This window comes from Rosa chinensis, chromosome 7 (assembly GCF_002994745.2).
Source record: "Rosa chinensis cultivar Old Blush chromosome 7, RchiOBHm-V2, whole genome shotgun sequence".
Lineage (NCBI taxonomy): Eukaryota > Viridiplantae > Streptophyta > Magnoliopsida > Rosales > Rosaceae > Rosa > Rosa chinensis.
This window is the reverse complement of record NC_037094.1, coordinates 29736718-29758617: the sequence shown is the minus strand read 5'-3', so window position 1 is coordinate 29758617 and position 21900 is coordinate 29736718. Positions and strand designations below refer to the sequence as shown.

The 21900-nt window shown below is 40.7% G+C and overlaps 2 protein-coding genes across 3 annotated transcripts; both read left to right on the top strand.

Annotated features, from left to right (window-relative positions):
• Positions 1-264: 264 nt before the first annotated feature.
• Positions 265-5658, top strand: LOC112180364 (disease resistance protein RPM1). 2 transcript variants are annotated; one of them, XM_040511206.1, is made up of 3 exons: positions 277-383; positions 1996-2436; positions 3001-5658. In XM_040511206.1, the coding sequence occupies exons 1-3, from the start codon at positions 365-367 to the stop codon at positions 5409-5411; spliced, it is 2871 nt and encodes a 956-aa protein (XP_040367140.1). In that variant the 5' UTR covers positions 277-364; the 3' UTR covers positions 5412-5658. The 2 variants fall into 2 exon arrangements, with proteins under 2 accessions (XP_024174660.1, XP_040367140.1); XM_024318892.2 differs by having other exon boundaries at positions 265-2436.
• Positions 5659-7919: 2261 nt separating this feature from the next.
• On the top strand, positions 7920-11136 carry LOC112180365 (disease resistance protein RPM1). Its single transcript, XM_024318894.2, has one exon. It carries the CDS (start codon positions 7944-7946, stop codon positions 10800-10802), a length of 2859 nt encoding a protein of 952 aa, XP_024174662.1. The 5' UTR covers positions 7920-7943; the 3' UTR covers positions 10803-11136.
• The last annotated feature ends 10764 nt before the right edge of the window (positions 11137-21900 follow it).

Sequence of the window (21900 nt, the reverse complement as noted above, 5' to 3'; positions counted from 1 at the left end):
CAGTTATAATCGATTTGTGTAACTCGTGGGCCAAACTAAATTGATTCTCAATCCTCGTATTTTTTTTAGATAAAAAACCAAACGAAACCAAAACTTGGTGTATTCGGTCAATGGTTTTTCTGCACACCGGTAGACCGTAGTGTGTAAACAGTAAACTCATCCTCTCTGTATGGCAAAACTGTACCTTTTACGGCTTTACCCTTTTCGGTTTCGGGTTTAGCTAATTTTCACTGCTTCCCTTCGTCAACTCTTATCTTAAGGAGAGACTAGTTCTCAGCTCCTCACCCAAATCTAATATTATCTACTTGGCTTGGCTGTGAAGAAGCTCTATGGAGTAGTCGAGTGATAGCCCATCATCATTTCCATGAAGGAGACTATGAGAGGTATGCTCGTGTTCCATGCTCATTCATCTTCCATCTTCTGTGAAGTTTACTAGTTTCGTAACGAATCTCATCTCCTGAATGCCTTACGCTTCCCGGCGCGTTTTTCATTTAACAATGACATCTCTTTTGGCCTTTCCTTCTGGTCAACAAAGCCGCCGAGTGGCCACGCACGCCCAAGTGTTCGATGTAATGTCTCACAAAGATTTGTGAAGGAAAATTACAATCGACACGAGATGATGAATTATTTTTAGATTCGACAGAAAAATTAAGGACCACTTTGTTCCCAAAGAGAAAGAGTCAGTATTTTCTTGGTGGGAGAGGAGAAAGTAGCTTAGCATTTTGTTTTTTTTTGTTTTTTGTTTTTTTTTTTATAGAAGAGGAGTCCTTCCGTACGCAAGATCATGAATAAAACATTGAGGTTTGTAGTAGATATGTCCACACTAGTCATGTACTTGGTAACTTGGGAATGGAAATTGGTTACGTCTTGTTGCTCTGTAAGTATTTTTGAGTGCCGAAAAAGTCGAGTTCTAGAAACATGAATCAGACAAAGAAATCTAGTGAAGTATTATATAGACGCCAGAAAATTTCAAGAATCTCCGAGGGGATGCTTGACTGCCCTTTCGCCATTAATAATATACACCGAAGTCTTTGTCTTGCAGCGTATTTTGATTAGCCACTAGCTAAAAGAATGTGGTCATTTCAGTGAGGAAGAGAATATATGGTTGGTGTTTACCCTCATCATGAGGTTGGACTTTAGGCTTGTTCACACCGTGCTTGACTGTAGGCTTTATCACTTCTCAGGATCTTTCTGGGAATATTGTGCAGGTTTTAACTTTGAAGTAAGAACTGATAGTTGAGAATACAGGAACTCTTGGCTGGTATTATATTGTTCTTTTATCTCAATGGTAAACTTAGCATAATCTTTAGAGTCTACCTCTCTTGTGAATATCAGAAGATATACTGTTTAAATAGACTTTAATCGCAGGGTGATTGGCATGTGTATATGCACATTGTTGATTACCGGGTGAGGTAGAAGTTATAAGCGTTAATATGAGCCATACATAGACTCTTTGCTGGTAAATTTTTTTGCTCATTTATCTTTCTGGTAAACTTCTCAGGCACAAAGAATCAACTGCTCTTTTAAATTCATATTAATCTTGTGCATTCATATAGTGTTTTAGACTTTTTGAAGCCAAAATTCCATATACTTGCTAGTGATGGTTCATATGTTGTTGTTTTCATTTATTTATTGTTTCAATTCTTTTACTGTATAGCCTGGATTTGTCGTATGAACTTATTTCCTTGTTCTGGTGGAGTTATAAGTGTAATTTTCATATCATAGTTTAATTTTTTAATATATACCAGATGAACAAATAACATTATCTTTTGGTGACCAAGTCGCCGAAAACTCTGAATCACTATTAACTATTTATTTTGTAGTCATTTTTTTTACTCGTAACTTCTTGGTGAAGCTATTGAGACACCAGTTCCTAAAATTGTTGCGTATGCTAAAAGGCAACACAGAGGACTTCTTACCTCTATATATAAACAAAATCACCAAAATACTTGAAGTCCCTTTGGACTGCACAGTAACCTAGTGAGTGAATGTCAGAAAGTGCAGTCAGCTTTCTACTGAACAAGATTTCTCCTTTTCTCGCAAATGGAGTTCAACTCTGGAGAGGGGTTAGAGAAGAACTCATTTACCTAAATGGGGAATTGGAGCACATGAAGGCCTTTCTGAAGAATGCAGACGCAATGGAAGAAAGTGATGAAGAACTCAAAGTATGGGTTAAGCAGATACGAGATGTTGCTCATGATGCAGAAGATGTTATAGATGAATTTACACTCCTCCAAACACATAACAATCATGTGCACCAACTATATTGTACTTTAGACTTGCTTTCTTGCTGTGTTAAGAACCTGAAAGCTTATTATCGGGTTGCCAAGGAGTTACAGAGCATCAACACCCGGATCAAAGAGATCTTTGCTGTGCAAAAAAGACTTCTTCCTAAACTTGATGCTGCTGCAAACGGCTCCATTTTTACCAGTTCAGGTAATACTTCACTGCCCTGTAGCTTTGTATACTTAAAGAGGTGATTTCAACCCTAAATTGATATTGCTCCAGGCAGCTTGATTAAAAGTGATTTTGTTTGTGATATTTGTTTAAGATACTCTAGATAAAATTTTCTCGTCCTATTTAAAGTTCATCTGTGCTGTTGATGGAATTTCGATATTCCCATTTATGTATTGCCCCCATGCTATTTTATCCACTCATCTGATATAATGATAGCATCTCTAGTTAGACTTGCTGAAGCAGACCACGTGAGTAAATTGGATGACATCAACTAACTGTAGATAGCCCGGTTAGAAAGGTGCCGGAGGACGGGTTAACTTCAACCTTATTATAGTTTGTCATCTTAGGTTTTTAAGAGCACAACATGAAAAGTATATTGTCTGGATCTGGATAGAAAATGGATTAGTTACTCATATTCCTTTTTCTCGGTGATGAAACATATGAAACTCTTCTCGTTATACTAAAAGACAGATATTCAAAGTGCTAGGTTAGTATATTAGTCTTTCCCCCCCCTTTCTTTCTTCATTACTTGATTTCCAACAGGTAGCACATGGCATGATCGGCGAGAGGATGCTCTTCTTTTAGACAATACTGATGTTGTGGGCATAGACGAGCCGAAAAACCTACTGGTCAGCCGGCTGGTCAAGGGTGACTCTGGACGTGAAGTAGTTTCAGTGACAGGAATGGGTGGTATGGGGAAAACCACCTTGGTGAAGAAAGTCTATGATGATGTGGAAGTGAAGAAACGTTTCAAACCCCGTGCGTGGATCACAGTTTCTCAGTCTTTTGAAGCACAGGATCTCCTTAGAGACATCATTCGCAAACTCTATTCAGAATTTGGGAGGGCTGTTCCAGAAGGTGTAGATGGCATGAATAACAATAAATTGAAAGAGAGAATCAAAAACTTGCTGCAAAAAAGGAGGTACCTGATTGTTCTTGATGATGTCTGGCACACCAATGTATGGGAGACTGTCAAATATGCTTTTCCTAATGGGAAGCTTGGCAGCAGAGTCATGATCACTACACGTAAATCTGATGTAGCATCCACCTCTTGCTCAGAATCCGAAGGTCATATCCATGAGGTGAAACCCTTGGGTGCAAAGGAGTCTTGGAGTCTGTTCAGTAGGAAGGCATTTCGGGGGAAGTCATGCCCTTCTTATTTGAAATCATTCTGTAAAGATATCCTAAAAAAGTGTGAGGGTTTGCCCCTTGCAATTGTAGCAATAAGTGGTGTTTTGGCAACAAAAGACTGCCGCAGAATAGATGAGTGGGATTTGATTTGCCGTAGTCTTGGAGCTGAAATTCATGGCAATGATAAACTTGAGGATTTGAAGAAAGTCCTTTCTCTCAGTTTTAATGATTTGCCTTATAATCTGAAGGCATGTTTTTTGTGCTTGAGCGTCTTTCCAGAGGGCCATCTGATTAAGCATATGAAAATCATTCGCGTATGGATAGCAGAAAGATTTGTTGAAGCTAGAGAAGGAAGAACATTGGAGGAAGTAGCTGAGGACTACCTCAAGGAGCTGTTGAACAGAAGTTTGATGCTTGTGGGAGACACAACAAGTGATGGAAGGGTCAAAACTTACCGCATCCATGACCTTTTGCGAGAGATTATTGTCTCAAAATCAAGGGATCAAAACTTTGCAGCCATAATGAAGGAGCACAACACAATCTGGCCTGATAGAGTTCGGCGCTTGTCAATACATAATGTATTGCAAACTGTACAACAAAGCAGGTCATTTCCTCAACTTCGTTCCTTGTTTATGTTTGGGGCGGTTTCAAGGTCATCCATGCATAAAAATCTTTCCAATGGCTTTAGGTTGCTTAGGGTGTTAGATATAGAAGCTGCACCTATAAAGACATTTCCAAGAGAAATCATTGACCTGTTTTATTTAAGTTATCTAAGCTTGAGGAACACTCAGGTGAAAGTCATTCCCAGAAGCATAGGGAATCTGCAGAACCTGGAGACATTGGATCTTAAAAAGACTTATGTCTCTGAGTTGCCTGTTGAGATATTAAAGCTCCAAAAACTTCGCCACCTCCTGGTTTATCATCTTAAGATTGAATCTTATGCACACTTTTATTCCAAGTTTGGCTTTAAGGTCCTCTCAAGTATAGGAGATCTTCTGTCCCTGCAAAAGCTCTGTTTTATTGAGGCAAATCAAGGTTGTGGAATGACAGTCAGGGAGTTAGCTAAGCTCAAGCAACTTAGGAGGTTGGGAATTATAAAATTGAGAAAAGAAGATGGATTAGCTTTGTGCTTATCGCTCAAAAGTTTGACCAAGCTGCGTTCATTTTCTGTAAATTCTGCAGGAGAGAATGAGATAATTGATCTCCAACACCTGTCTTCCCCTCCTCCGTTTCTTGAACGACTATACCTGACAGGTCGTTTGGAAGAGTTACCAAGTTGGATACCTTCACTGCATAGCTTGGTTAAGTTATTTTTGAAGTGGAGTCAATTAAAGGATGACCCGATGGTACTTCTTCAAGATTTGCCGAATCTTGTTCATCTTGAATTGCTTCATACTTGTGATAGTGACATGTTGTCATTTAAGGGTGGGGGATTTAAAAAGCTTAAGGTATTGGGTCTTGACAAATTTGACAAGCTCAGTTGTGTGAAGGTGGAGAAGGGAGCAATGCCATGCCTTGAAAGGCTGACAATCCAACGATGCAAGTTGTTGAAGAGGGTACCATCAGGAGTTGAAAACCTTACCAAACTAAAATCACTTCAGTTCTTTGACATGCCGTATGAATTAATCTCAAAACTGCGGCCAGATGGGGAAGGTGAGGATTATGGAGAAGTAGCACATATCCCGGAAGTTTATTCTGCATACTGGAGAGATGGTGGTTGGGATGTCTATCCAATTGAGAGTTTCAAGGAGATAGAAAATAGTCCCTCACCAGCTGGTACTGTTAGGAGAAGCCATAAACTTCGTCCTCTATGGAAGGTTTAGATCTGATACAGGTCAGATTGTGTATATGCCTGTAAATTTCATTGTAACTAAGTTAATGAAAATGTGTAGATTGTTGCATTTGCACTATGTGCAGATGACTGTAAATACCCATAATAGGTAACCTACTGAAGAATAAGGTGTAGTATTTGTTCACCATTTACTCTTCTTTGTATATAGAAATAGTTGTAAAGACAAAGTGTACATAATATATACAGAAACAATTCTATCAAGTTATCATTATCATTTACATGGTCCAAAATATGATTGTGCAAACTAAAGATTCATCACTTCAAATTACTGCACAGTTTGCTCAACTGTTGTCCAGCGCAATTGTTCTTTTATATATTATCTTTTAACTCCTCTGGAGTAATTCTTTCTTATTGCTGGTATGCCATGTACTACCTGGTAAAGATCCCCTGAGCTTTGCTACATAGGTGGATCAGAGTTTAGGGTTCTTTTTATTTCTATGGGCGTGGTAACTGATTGATCGGTTGCCTTTTTAAACATTGAATTTATTATCTTCTTAGAGAATTGCAGTTGCTTCTCTATAATTTGTATGAATGATACTTAATACGGTTAGGGGTTATTGGGATTTACTTGAATCTTTGAAAGTCCAGAATTCAGGCCTTTTTTTTTTTTTTTTATCCCAAAAGCTTATTTGATTGATATGTGAGGCGGACTTTCCTTGGAGGACTGTCCTCCATAACTGATGATTTACATGCTTGCTGATATGTCCCCAGACTTTTGTGATTCTTGTGCATTGGATGACAGGCTGAAGGGTGCTTTTGAAGAAAACATTCAAGAGTCAACATACTTGCCGGAGCCTACTGGTGCAAGGATTTGTGAAGGGAGTTTTTCAAGAAAATTCTATTGCAAGCATCACTCTTCTGACTGGTCGTATAATTGATTATTTGTCAATTGAAGTCTGCAAGTTATGTTTCCAACCTTTATAAGGTCTCTCAATATTATTGTTACTCCTCATCCCTGCTGAATTTTGTCCCACAGGTTCTCCTCAGTAACCGGAAAAAAATTTTGAGTGTAAAACGAAGTTGTTTGAGGTTGTTTATTTATTTATTTTTCTGTGTTAGAGAGGTGACTCCATGTAAAAAGAAGAATACTTTGGAAAATAAAAATGCTTATTAATTACAAACTTTTTATTTTGTTTATGATTATTTTTTTTGCGTTGTTTTCCATCACATAATATGACAAACTGGTAACTAACTACTAGCTAGTATGCTTCTCCCTTTTTTCTTTTGTAATTTTTTCGGAGTATTTTTCTTTTCCAAAAACTCTGTTTGAAGAATGCATTTGGCTTGATGAGTGCTTAGGCATTTCATGTTTCACTATAGATTTCTGCCAAGAAAGTCTCACCAAAATATATCAAAGAGGCATGGATTAGGCTTTTTTTTAGCTCCTTTTTTCTTTCATATGTTGAATTCGAAAGTAAAACCAGTTCTTGATAGATATCCAAGGAGTAGGACGCTGACTTTTCAAACATATTCATCACTGAAAAGGATTGCCATTAGCCCATTATTGTATGTTAACTAGTTCGGGAACCACTAACACTGCATTTTTTCCAGGAAAGAGGGAGAGCTTTTCGTTTTTTGACTTGGCTATAGAATCTAGTAGACAACGTCAAGTGAAATCATCAAGTAGTTACTGGGATTGGCTGCTTGGCTGCAGAAGCAACCGCAACAGCGACGACTGATCCTTTTGCATTCATTAATTAGTAACAACTTGTTTGCAAAAGGGACACATTATTATTGAATTAGGAAATACGCCCTGGGAAATTGACGTAGGAGTCCAGAAAATAAGGTTAAACTACTAGGAAATAGATGTCACAAGAATACACATTCGACAGATGGCAAGATTTACCAGGAAATAGATGCAGGGATATACTAACAGAAATATATATTTTTTTTCTTATCTTTAATTTATGGTAATGTATATTGTTTTCTTATCTTTAATTTATGGTATGTATATTGTTTACATGGTGCAAAAGGTCGTGGAGTGAAACAATTTGTTTAAACATGAGTTTTGTTCATATAACAGTATCATTCTCACTTATTTATTTATTTATTCATCTGTCAAGGAGGGAGTCACTTTCATATTCTATTCTTCTACATGGACTAAACCAATAAATAAATTAATCTCATTGTTTACATTCTGTCTGAAAAATTATAGTCATGCTATTCTTTGTTTGCAGTTGCATGCAATAGGAAAGAACCATGAAGCTATCAAACATACCATAGTGGATTTATGAACTTTGTGGCAGTTTCTAGGAAAGTTCCTTGGATTATTGCATTTTAATTGCGTGGAACATTCTGAGTTGGGAATTACAGTGATTGCTTCCCAGAAAGAAAAATCGCATTCCAGTCGCTGTTACTTCTTCAACTTGGTTTCTTACACAGAAAAGTATCTGCAACATTCTGTGAATATTCCAAGTGCCCCTTAATTATTTAACCACAGATTCTGAACTCAGAAAATCAGTTAAGGAAGAAAGGGTAATCAAAGAGAGTGAAGAGAGAATTCATGGCGGAGAGTGCAGTCAAGTTTCTGCTTGACAAGCTTGCACCCCTTTTTGAAAATGATTTGCAACTTTTGGGAGGAGGGGTTAGGGAAGAAATTGTGTATCTAAGAGGAGAGCTGGAGCGGATGACGGCTTTTCTGAGGGTTGCTGATGCATCTGAAGAGAGTGATGAGGAACTCAAAGTATGGGTTAAGCAACTAAGAGACATTGCTCATGACAGTGAAGATGTTCTTGATGAATTTACACTTCTGCAGGCGCATGATCATGGGGAGGGATTATATGGTTCAATCCATAGGCTTTCTTGCTGCATTAAGAACACAAAAGCTCGATACCGAATTGCTTCTGAATTACAAGGCATCAACTTGAGAATCAGAAAAATCTCGGAGGTTCACAAGAGACTCCGTCACAAATTCAATATGGCTGAACAAGGTGCAGGCTCCAGCAGTGCATGCAATACATGGGATGACCATCGAGGTGATGCTCTACTTCTAGAGAAGACTGATATTGTAGGCATTGACGAGCCCATAAAGCAGCTGGTTGGCTGGCTAGTCAAGGGTGGTTCTGGACGTGAAGTAGTTTCTGTGGCTGGAATGGGGGGAATGGGGAAAACTACCCTGGTCAAGCAAGTCTATGATGCTGCAGAAGTGAAGAAACATTTCAAAGTTTGTGCTTGGATCACTGTTACTCGGTCTTTCAAACTTGGAGAACTCCTCAAAGACATGGTTCATCAACTCCACAACGCAATCCGCAGGCCTGTTCCAGAAGGAATCAATACCATGAACAACAATCACTTGAAAACAATAATCAAGGACTTCCTGCAGAAAAGGAGGTATCTCATTGTTTTAGATGATGTATGGCACTTGCATGGATGGGATGCTGTGAAATATGCCTTGCCTAACAATATTTCTGGTAGCCGAGTCATTCTCACTACTCGAAATGCTGAAGTAGCCTCTACAACCAGTGTACAATCTGGAGGGAAAGCCTACAATTTGGAGCCCTTGCCCCAATCGGAGTCTTGGGAACTTTTATGCAAGAAGACATTCCAGGGGAAATCATGCCCTCCTCATTTAGAGGAAATCTGTACTGATGTTTTAAAGAAGTGTGAGGGGATGCCGCTTGCGATTGTGGCAGTCAGTGGTGTTTTGTCTACCAAGGACAAGCGTCGGATTGATGAGTGGGATATGGTTGGCCATAGTCTTGGAGCTGAAATTGAGGGCAATGACAAACTGAGGGACTTAAAAAAAGTACTCTCTCTCAGTTTCAATGATTTACCGTACTATCTAAAATCTTGCTTCTTGTACCTGAGCATCTTTCCTGAGGATTATCTAATTGAGCATATGAGGCTTGTTCGATTATGGATGGCAGAGGGGTTCATCGAACCAAAAGATGGCAAAACATTGGAAGATGTTGCAGAGGACTACCTCAGTGAACTACTGAATAGAGGCATGATTCAAGCTGCTGACACAACATCTGATGGAAGGGTCAAGAACATTCGTGTTCATGACCTTTTTCGAGAGATTATCACCTCTAAGATAAGAGATCAGAACTTTGCCACAATATCTAAAGAGCAAAATGTTCCCTGGCCTGATAAAGTGCGCCGCCTGTCAGTGCATAACTCAATGCAATATGTACAGAAAAACAGGTGTGTTTCTCAACTGCGTTCTCTATTTATGTTTAGAGTTGCCGAGAAGCCATTACTACAAAATTATTTTCCTGGAGGGTTCAGACTTCTTAATGTCTTAGACTTGCAGAATGCACCTCTAAATGTTTTCCCAGTTGAAGTTGTCAACCTTTTCTTTTTGAAGTATCTGAGTTTGAAAGGTACCAAGGTGAAAACCATTCCAAGGTTCATTGGGAAGCTTCAAAACCTGGAGACTTTGGACCTTAAACATTCTCTGGTTACTGAACTCCCAGTTGAAATCTTAAAGCTCGAACATCTACGTCATCTCCTGGTATATCGTTATGAATTTGTACCTTATGGAGATTTTCACTCAAAATATGGTTTCAAGGTACTTGCGAAAATTGGGGTTTTGACATCCCTTCAAAAGCTCTGTTTCATCAAGGCAAACGAAGATGGTGGTGCCATATTAAGAGAGCTCAGGAACCTAGTTCAGTTGAGAAGATTAGGCATTGTACAGATGAGAAAAGAAGATGGAAAAGTTCTTTGTTCATCAATTGAAAAGCTGAACAAACTTTGCACGTTGTCCATAACTTCAGTAGAAGAGGATGAGATTATTGATTTGCAGCACCTTTCTTCTCCCCCTCTACTGCTTCAGCGCCTCTACTTGCGAGGACGGTTGGAGACAATACCGCACTGGATTCCTTCTCTGCATAGCCTTGTCAGGTTATATTTGAAATGGAGTAGGTTAAAGGATGATCCACTTGTATTCCTTCAATATTTGCCCAATCTAGTACACCTCGAACTATCTCAGGTGTTTGAAGGAGACACATTATGCTTTGAAGCTGGAGGGTTCAAGAAGCTCAAACATTTGGGTATCGACGAATTTGAGGGACTTAGATGCATACAGGTGCAGTTGGGAGCAATGCCTTCTGTAAAAAAGCTAAGCATCCAGCGCTGCAAGTTATTGGAGAAGGTGCCGTCAGGCATTGAACACCTGAGCAAATTGAAGGTGCTTGAGTTTTTCGATATGCCAGAAACATTCATCAAGACCCTACGTCCACATGAGAAAGACAATGACTATTGGAAAGTTGCACATATCCCCGAAGTTTATTTCACCTACTGGAAAGAGTGTGGATGGGAGGTCTATTCTCTAGAGGGTTTGAGTGATGGAGAAAACTTTCCTCATGATCAGCCTAGTTCTGTCATGAAGAGCCATGAACTTGAAACTCGTTGGAAGTGAAATTTAATTTACTTGAATTTAATGTTGATACTATTGTTTATGTATTGTAAATAACTGTAAAGTCTACTCTCGTACGTAAGTCATTGTAAATAGTCATCTCTCCTTAAAGATCCTAGCTATCTTTACTAGTTAAGTACATTTTCCAGATGGTGTAATTGGTTGGTCACTCATGTTTGAGTGTATGACGGTTGTCAATTGATTGTGTGCTGCAAGATTGTATTGTTTGTTGAAGGAATATCGATTTAGTGTGCCTTATCAAACTAGGAGTAGCAATAGGAGAGAAGGTTCTAGATTTCCCAATCCTACACGGATTGGTATTCCTTGTAACATTAGAACTAGCACTTTGTAATCCCTATATATAGGGCTCCTATTCTCAATAATAAGAACACAATTCTCTCATCAATCTCTCTCAAAATACATTATACTTAAACACGTTATCAGCACGACTCTAACCACAAAACAGAAAACCAAAACTCATTCACAAAGCAGCCCCTAGCCCGAGCTAGCCGAGCCTTCGCTGCAGCCCGAGCACCCGTGTGCTTGCAACCTTGCACAGCAGCCCCTGCTGCCCCCCCTTCCTGCAGCCCTGCGTTCCAGCCTGCTGCCACCGAAGCATCCCTGCTGCGCAAACAAGCCAACGCACACCCACTGCATCTTTTTTCCGTTCCTGTGCACATCCGTCTACTTTCAAGCCTCGAAACGTCTAGTTCGGAAGCTCAGATCGAAAAACTTTCTTCATCAAAGTTGTTCGTCTCTGTCTCTTCCATCTAATCTCCAAATTTCAGCCTTATCGGAGATATATTCAGATCTGTACACCAATCGAAGTACAAGCTGTTCAGAACAGAATCTGCTCCGAATTTTCAACAAGTAAGTTTTTAAATTAAAGTTCCTGTTTTCGAATTTTAATTCCTCCTTCTTTTTCTTCGGGGACTTGCAACCTCCCCTCTTCTACATCCCACCTTTCTTATAACGTGGGTTCGATTCTTGAAAAGCGGAATCGTGGGGATTCACGCAATTAACGAACTAAGAGCGTTCGTAAGACTTCGGACTAAGAGCGTCCGTAAGCATCGATTTATGACCATATAAACATCATTGTTTCGGTCTAATCCAATCATTCTTGGAAATCGATTTCTTGGTAGCATAGCTCGGAAATCTTATTATTTATTAGTTGTCGTGGAAGTTTTAACTCCGAAACTAATATATTTCTTCTTCTTGATTTCAGGATGTCGAAGCCAAAGCTTGACTTTCCTATCCTTGACTCAACTGGCTCGGAATATCATAGTTGGGTCACGGATGTTGAGAACCACCTCACTTCAAAAGGGATCCTACCCGTAATTCAAGCACCAAATCCCGACCTCTTATTTGAGCGTACGGCTACAAATAATGCCACCGCTCTCATCTTGATGAGACACCACATGGATAAATCGCTCCGATTGGAGTACATGGCAATCAAGGATGCTAGGGAATTATGGGTTGCGCTAGAAGAGCGATTTGGTAATGTTCAGGATACCCTCCTCCCCGACTTGAAAGTTCAATGGGGCAATCTACGATTCGCCGACTTCAAGTCTGTAGCTGAATATAATTCAGAAGTTCTACGCCTCAAAACCATGTTGGGGTTCTGTGGACAACCTGTCACAGAGCAAGAACTAATTGAGAAAACTCTCTCCACCTTCCCCGTCTCAGCTATTTTGCTATCAAAGCAATATCGAACAGAATTTAACACTGGACGGATCACGAGGTTTCATCAGCTAATTAATATCATGTCTGTAGCTGAAAAACATGATAATATCCTCGTGAAGAATTATAATTCAAGGCCTATAGGAACTAAGAGTGTTCAAGAGGCGAATTATATTCATGCACCCAAAGGAGGGCGCAAGGAGCGGAACCCTAAAAATAAGGGACACAATGGACGTTTTGGTCCATATAACCGCCCTACAAAGGAAGGTAATCGTCAGAATGAAGGGCGAACACGTGGCAATACATGGCAACGTGGGAGAGGAGGCCGTGGGGCTCCAGGACGTGGAGGAGCCACCCAAGGCCGTGGGAATGGCGCCAATTCTTCTAGGGGACGCCACCCAAGTGCAAATAATGCACCTCAATTAAGGGGAGGAAATCACAATGACATGTGTCATCGATGTGGATCAAGTGAACATTGGTTCAAGCAATGCAATGCAAGCAAGCAATTAGCTGCGCATTACAAGGCATATAGAGACTTTAGAGAGCATGAAGCCTATCTTGCCGAAGCAGAAGAAGATGGTGATGATGCCAATGTCAATCTCACCATAGCGGACTTCAAATCTGACAAAGAATTGCACAAAGATGCTGCAGATTTTGATTAGTATAGTCCTTAGTTTTACTTCCAAGAATTATGTAATGGCAATATGCCTTAGTCAATAAATGACATTTTGTATTAATTCTATCTTATGTGGCGCATCGAATTAAGTATGATGTCTAGGACAGTAATTGAGATTAGTGGTACTTAAGAGAGCTTCGCTCCACCGACATCTCTCTCTACTTTCCTGGTCATATTTGATTGGACTTACCAAACGGATAGAGTGACTACGATTTGTCTACGATTTGATTTTATGTTGGATTAGATTTTGGTCAAGAAACTTTGATGTAATCATTGGCTATCATTAATAAAGTATCGACTTATTTTATTCAAATGTCTTGGACATATTCTAAATTCGAACTTTATTATTTTTCAGTATGTTTCCCGGAGAGCTCGAATGCCTCGTGGATAGTGCCACTACACATACCATCCTTCGAAACAGGCAGCTATTTCTATGGATGGCGCCTACTCGATCTTCTGTGACTACGATGGCTGGACCATCTCAATTGATTCATGGTCGAGGACCAGCTCAATTTATGTTGCCTAATGGCACTACTTTGAATGTCACCGAAGCTCTTTATGCTCCTAGGGCAGGAAGAACCCTATTGAGCTTCAAAGATATAAGAGCCAATGGTTTTCATGTGGAAACACATTGTGAGAATGGACAAGAGTTCCTTTGCATCACCTCTAATGACTACGGACATAAACGAGTCTTAGAGAAACTTATGTGTCGCTCTAGTGGGTTGTATGCAACCACTATTCGAGTCATTGAATCCAACCATGTCATGAGAGATGATTTATGGGATTCCGACACATATAGGCTTTGGCACGACCGTTTGGGACACCCAGGTCGTGACATGATGATCCGTATATTAAAGACTTCACACGGACATCCCTTTTTCAGAACGAAAGGAAGTAAAACTCGAAATTTGGATCAAGGAGGAGCACCTGCGCCTCACGGCGCCTTCCCCCTTCAAGTCCGGCCACCACTAGCCGGCGCCGCCATCCCCCTGCGGCTCCAGGGTGGCTTTGACGCCACCCCTGCTCCCCTGACTCCAATTTCTGCTTCTAAAGTCAAAAGTGACTTCATGGCTCAACCAAAATCCTCATTGGTTATTTCTAAAGCCCATTATTCGTTCTGCAAAGCCTGCTCTTTAGCAAAGTTAGGATCGAGACCATCCTATGCAAAGGACACCAAAGAAAATATACCATTCTTGCAAAGAATCCAAGGTGATATTTGTGGACCTATTCAACCATCATGCGGACCATTTCGATATTTTATGGTATTGGTTGATGCATCGACACGCTGGTCACATGTCATGTTATTGTCCACAAGGAACGCTGCATTTGCTAAACTCCTAGCACAAATAATTAGGTTAAGGGCTCACCACCCTGATCATCCTATTAAGTCTATAAGATTAGACAATGCTGGAGAGTTTACATCAAAGACTTTTGATGATTATTGCATGTCCATTGGGATTGATGTTGAACATCCTGTTCCTCATGTTCATACCCAAAATGGTCTCGCAGAAGCCACCATTAAACGACTACAAATGGTTGCTCGAGCATTGGTGATGCGCACCAATCTCCCTATTTCTGCTTGGGGCTATGCAATATTGCATGCAGCTGTGCTTATTCGTCTGAGGCCCACTGCCACTCAACCCTTTTCTGCGTCCCAGATGGTGACTGGGTATGAGCCTAATGTCTCACACTTACGCATATTTGGGTGTGCAGTTTATGTGCCAATTGCGCCACCACAGCGCACCAAAATGGGTCCTCAAAGACGATTAGGCATTTATGTTGGATATGATTCTCCAACGATTATCCGCTACATAGAACCCTTGACAGGCGATCTCTTTACCGCTAGATTTGCGGATTGTCACTTCGATGAGACAGTCTTCCCGTCGTTAGGGGGAGATAAGAACATCAATGTTCAACAGGAACGACAGGAATTGTCGTGGTCTGTCCCCACTCTGTCTCATCTTGATCCCCGAACCGCACAGTCAGAAATTGAAGTGCGGAGAATTCTCGATCTTCAGAACGTAGCAGATTCGATGCCTGATGCGTTTTCTGATATCGCTAAAGTGACGAGATCACACATACCTGCTGCAAACGTGCCTGCAAGGATTGATGTCCCTAAAATTAGAGGACATGACGCCACCTCAAGGGCACTTGAGCATGGCGCCAACGTCCAAAGTGGTAGTGACGTTGTGGCTAGGCCCACGGCTCCTGCCAGGAAGCGCGGGAGGCCAATAGGTTCGATGGATTCTCGCCCAAGAAAGAAAGCGAGTTTGGCACAAAATAATCCATTAATCATCGATGTAAATAATCCATCTCATGAGAATATTCCGGATTATGGTTATGTCCAAGAGACATCATTGGGGGACGCTCCAATGTCAGAACCAACTCCAGAGAATAGAGAGATCTCCATAAATTACACTAGTGTACATGAGATGATGGATAGAAATTCTATGGCAATTGATGATGCATTTGCATATCATATTGCGAAAGGGATTATAGAATATGATGATATCGAACCTCGCTCTGTTGAAGAATGTCAACGAAGAGCAGATTGGCCTAAATGGAAAGATGCGATCCAGGTTGAATTGGATTCACTAACAAAGAGAGAGGTATTTGGGCCTGTAACGCAGACACCCCCAAGTGTAAAGCCTGTTGGCCATAAATGGGTCTTTGTTAGAAAGCGTAATGAGAAAAATGAGGTGGTAAGATATAAAGCCCGCCTTGTGGTGCAAGGTTTCTCACAACGCCCTGGAATCGACTACGAGGAGACATATTCTCCCGTAATGGACGTTATAACGTTCCGCTACCTTGTCAGTTTGGTAGTTTCCGAAAAACTTGACATGCAGCTTATGGATGTGGTTACAGCATATCTCTATGGGGATCTAGATTCAGAGATATATATGAAGGTTCCAGATGGACTTCAATTACCCAAATCAAGTGGCTCTAAACCACGGAGCGCGTTTTCAATAAGGTTAAAACGCTCACTATATGGATTAAAACAATCCGGACGGATGTGGTATAACCGTCTAAGTGACTACTTGATTGGGAAGGGATATATTAACAATGAAATATGCCCATGCGTGTTCATTAAAAGAACAAGTTCCGGATTTGCAATCGTAGCAGTTTATGTCGATGACATGAACCTAATTGGAACTCTAGATGAGTTGAAGGAAACTGCTAAATACTTGAAATCCGAATTTGAGATGAAAGATCTTGGGAAAACACGGTTTTGCCTCGGTTTAGAACTCGAGCACCGTAGTGATGGAATCTTGATCCATCAGTCTGCATATACTCAGAAAATCCTAAGGCGCTTTAATGAAGATAAAGCAAAGCCTACGAGTACTCCCATGATCGGCCGTAGTCTTGAGCCCGGAAAAGATCCGTTTCGTCCAAGGGATGAGGACGAAGAACCATTAGAGGCCGAGGTGCCCTATTTGAGTGCAATAGGCGCATTATTGTACTTAGCTCAATGCACAAGACCGGATATCTCATTCGCAGTGAACTTGTTAGCTCGACATAGCTCTGCGCCAACACGCCGCCATTGGATTGGTATAAAGACAATCTTTCGATACCTAAGAGGTACGATTGATATAGGCCTATTCTATCCCTACAGAGAGAAAAGGAATGATGGAAAATTGGGATTGGACCCCAAGAGGCAAAACGCCCCCGTCCATGGAATGGCCACCGGCCATGTTGCCGCCGCCGGCGCCGCCACCGCTCATGGTGGCCGGCGTTCTCCTATCTTCCTCCATCAAAACAACAATGATGTCTTGATGGGTTTTGCTGATGCAGGGTACCTCTCTGACCCTCACAAAGGTCGCTCCCAAACTGGTTATGTCTTTACCATGGGAAGCACTGTGATATCTTGGAGGTCTACAAAACAGACCCTTGTTGCTACTTCCTCAAATCATGCAGAGATTATTGCTCTACATGAAGCTGTACGTGAATGTGTATGGCTAAGGTCCGTAATTCGACACATTCAAGGAAGTTGTGGTTTGAAGTCTACCACAAATGAACCTACATGCATTTATGAGGATAATGCAGCTTGTATTGAACAAATGAAGTTAGGTTTCATCAAGGGCGACAACACCAAGCATATATCGCCTAAGTTCTTTTATAATCAGCAACAACAATCACTTCTAAAGATTGAAGTGAATCAAATCCAATCAGAGGATAATGTAGCGGACTTATTCACTAAGTCGTTACCTAAATCCACCTTCGAGAAACATGTGAAGAGCATCGGATTGAGAAAGTTATCCGAACTCCCACGATTATAGCAATCAGGGGGAGATATCGACATCAGGGGAGTTATGATGTCTACATGTTCGATCTCGAAGAGTGAAGGACGTGTTGTGCTCTTTTTGTCCTTCGACCAGGGTTATTTTTATCCCACAGGGTTTTGTTACCTGGCAAGGTTTTTAACGAGGCAACGGATGAAGCGTCACCACCAAGTTTGAAGCGGCACAAGGGGAGTGTTGAAGGAATATCGATTTAGTGTGCCTTATCAAACTAGGAGTAGCAATAGGAGAGAAGGTTCTAGATTTCCCAATCCTACACGGATTGGTATTCCTTGTAACATTAGAACTAGCACTTTGTAATCCCTATATATAGGGCTCCTATTCTCAATAATAAGAACACAATTCTCTCATCAATCTCTCTCAAAATACATTATACTTAAACATTGTTTAAATTTTTTAGAATGTTTTTTAGTAATATATCACTCGAGCCATCTCCAGTTGTGGGGGCTAAAATAGATCTCATGCTCAATTTTAGCCCCCAATAATTACTATTCAAGCAAATAGTAAGGGCTATCTACTGTTTTTGGTAATGTAAATCTTGCTGTTGATTTAGCTCGTGCAAGTCTTGAGGAAATTCAGCTTGACATCTCTACTAATGGTTTTAGTGAGGAACGCTGCAAGAAAGAGTTAGATGCTCATAACGTTTTGACCAATGCTTTCCTTATTCAGGATCAGTTTTGGTCTTCGAAAGCACGTGAAAAGTGGGTACAGGATGGGGATCGAAACACCGGTTATTATCAGAGAGTTGCAAAAATTAGCCGTGCTCGTTCTTTTATTTCTCATCTTCGCATTGGTTTTGATTATCAAACATATGTTAATATAATGCGAGAGCACGTTGTTGATCATTTCACCACAGCGTTTAGTGATGATGGGTTCTCAATTGACACTGGTCTTGTCTCGGAGCTTATCCCTTCTCTAGTGTCTTCGGAAGAAAATGACAGTCTAACGTGAGTACCTTCTCCAGAGGAAATTAAACTGGTTGTTTTTTCTATGGATCCCGATAGTGCACCTGGTCCTGATGGCTTTAATGGGCATTTTTATCGTGCATGTTGGGATTTTGTTGGTTCAGATGTAGTTAGAGCTATTCGTTCCTTTTTTGAGACGGGGTACATTTTGCCTAATCTTAATTGTAGCTTTGTTGCTCTTCTCCCTAAAGTTTCGGAAGCTGAGGTAATTTCCCAATACCATCCTATTGCTATGGCCAATTTCATCTTTAAAATTATCACAAGGGTACTTGCTGACAGGATTTCTCCTATTGCTTCTCGAATCATTTTGCCGAATCAATTTGCTTTTCTTAAGGGTCGTCAAATTTTTGATTGTATCCTCCTCACTTCGGAATGCATCAACCTTTTGGATACTCCTTGTGTTGATAGCAATATAGCTATTAAGTTCGATGTCCCTAAGGCTTTTGACACACTTAATTGGGGTTTTCTTCTGAGAGTGCTCACTGCCTTTGGTTTTCATGATACCTTTGTTCAATGGATGAGTTTCATTCTTGCTTCTGCCAAGCTATCTATTCTCTTTAATGGTTCACCAGTGGGTTTCTTCAGTTGTAGTAGAGGGGTTAGCCAAGGAGACCCGCTTTCTCCCCTTTTATTTTGTTTAGCCGAGGAAGTTCTTAGCAGAGGTATCATAAAGCTCGTCTCCTCTGGTAGGCTTAACCCTATTTCTTCTCCTCGAGGCATGAAAGCTCTAAGTAATGTTCTTTTCGCTGATGACATCATGATTTTCTACAAAGGTAACAAGGATGGTCTTAAAAATTTGTTAGACTTTGTTGATGATTATGGAGCAAATTCCGGGCAGTTAGTAAATAAAGGCAAATCTCATGTTTTTCTTCGAAAATCTGCTCAGCTGCGACGCACCTTGATTTCCAGGTGGTTGGATATATCTATTGGTGTGATGCCTTTCACTTATTTAGGCGTTCCCATTTTCTCTGGCCGTCCGAAGCCACTTTACTTTCAAGGGCTTGCTGATAAAGTTAAAAGTCATTTCTCCCAATGGCGTGGAACCTCTCTTTCTATGGCTGGACGTTTAACTTTGGTAAATTCAGTGATTAATAGCATGCTTTCTCATAGTCTCTTCATTTATGCTTGGCCTAAAATAGTGTTATTAGACTTGCGGAGATGGGTGAGAAATTTTATCTGGTCAGGTAATGTGCTTACTGGTGCTACTGTTGCTTGGAACAAGTGTTGTGCTCCCAAGAATGAAGGTGGATTGGGCCTCAAAAATTTTCCAGTTCTTAATCAATCTTTCCTTCTTAAAAAGTTCTGGGATCTTTTAACATCCTCTTCTTTAGCTGCGAATTTTTTTCACCATCGGTTTCTTGACAAGTTTGGGCAACCGTGCAATTATTATAAGCGTTCCTCTATTTGGCCTGGGCTTCGTCCTTTATTTATTGATATCAGGAATGGTTCTCAATGGGTTGTCGGCTCCAGTTCTAAAATTGATTTTTGGCATCATGATTGGTTAGGCTCTCCCATTGTTGAGAGGTTAAGTATTCCGCCTGCAGTAGCTAAGACACTTCAATCTACGTTATCTTCATTCATTCATAATGGTAGTTGGGTATGTCCAGTGGAGTTACAGGCTGTGTGTACACTTATTTGGAAGGATGTTGTTGAGGTTACCCTCCCACGCAAGGCTGGTTTGGAAGACAGGTTGGTTTAGAAAGTGGCAAAGGATGGGAACTTAACAGTTGCTTTAGCTTATGATTTAAAGCGCACTCATTTTTCTAATGTTTCTTGGGCTCGGTTTGTTTGGCATTCAAGTTTTCACCCTAGAAACTCTTTCATCTTATGGAAATTTTTGCATGGACGTTTGCTTACTGATGATATCTTACAACGTCGGGGTTTCCATCTATCATCGATCTGTTCTCTTTGTCGTCTTGGTAATGAGACCTCACATCATCTCTTTTTTGATTGCTCATTTGCTGCTTCTATTTGGGGGAATGTATTGGACTTGTTTCAGGTGACTACTCCTTTCGCTAATATTTATTCTTTTTTTTCTTATCCAATTCGCCATGATTTTGGTTCCCAATTGAGTATTTTATGGTGGGGTATGATTGGAGCTGGTTTTTATGCTATTTGGCATGTGAGCAACGCTATTCATTTTCAGGATTCCATGTTGTCGGTCAAGTCATTACACCATTCCATTCGGCTTCAACTATTTGAGATTGACTCCCTCAGTAAGGGAACCATGAAGAATTCAGTTGCTGAGCTTTGCATTATGCGTCAGATAAGTATTCTTGGAAGACCCCCTAAAGCTCCAAAAATTATAGAGGTTATGTGGCATACTCCTTCTATATTACAAGTTAAGGTTAATATTGATGGCGCAGCTGGAGGCACTCCTGATCCAGCAGGTTTCGATGGCATTTTTCGTGATCATTTGGGGCGTGTGCTTGGTTGTTTTGCGGGGGCTCTTGGGGTGGCCTATGCTTTGGAGGCTGAGCTTCAGGCAGTGATTCATGCTATTCATATTGCATCTCAGAAAGGTTGGCGCTCCCTATGGATTGAAAGTGACTCAGCTTTGGTAATTCATTTTTTGTCTTCTCTTCAGAGTGATGTACCATGGCGATACTCTACCAATTGGTTCAACTGTCTGGTTATGCTTGCCTCTATGTCAGTGAAAGTTTCTCATATCTATCGCGAAGGCAATCAGGTAGCGGATTCTTTAGCTAATTTTGGGGCGAATCAAGTTGGTGGGACTCTTGTCCTCCTTGTGCACTTGCAGCATATTCCTGAGATTTGGCAGGCCTTCCTAATTTCAGATTTGCATAGTAGATGTTGGTTGCTTCTCTTGGGTTGTTCTTTTGGGGGCCCTTATTAGTCCTCAGCTTTTTCTCTTCTTTACAGATAGGACGATTTGCTATCTTTAATGTTGGAATTTTCAGTCCAGTTGTAATGTTTCTTGGTATTGGGAGAGGTTTTGGTTTATGTCCCCCTCTTCCATCTTGTATTTTGTTTTTTTTTTCTAATAAAATAAAATAGAGGGATGGGGGGTGGGTTCCCGGGTGTAGTGGTCCCCTCTCTATTATGGGGAGGTTAGGCGCCTTGCGTAATGACTGCTAACGAGGGGTTAATATCGTCTAATCCTCTATTTTAATTTTTTTTAAAAAGGGCTATAATTGTGACCATCTCCAACCCTATGGCTAGCAAATTTGTGGGCTCCACAATGAAATTAATCACAGCTCTTGATCTCTCTGCATTAAATTAGATTTGTTATTTGGGCTAGCAAATTTGTGGCTCCACTCCAAGCCTTGAGGAGTTGAGGGCTATACTAAAGGTTAAAGCTAGCCTGGCCCTTGGCCCTATAGCCCCTCAAATTCTTTTTTGGTTTAGCTTAGCCCACCCATTGGAGATGAAAATCTTGTTTTGAAGGGCTAAATATAGCCTATAGCCCCCCATTGGATATGACCTCATATATCACTGTCGTGTTCTGAATAATCTACTTT

Bases quoted from the DNA above. Each gene is read 5' to 3' on its own strand.
- LOC112180364 (XM_040511206.1), top strand. The intron at 2,437-3,000 runs GTAATACTTCAC...GATTTCCAACAG, and splicing joins CTCCATTTTTACCAGTTCAG to GTAGCACATGGCATGATCGG.
- LOC112180365 (XM_024318894.2), top strand. From the start codon at position 7,944: ATGGCGGAGAGTGCAGTCAAGTTTCTGCTTGACAAGCTTGCACCCCTT.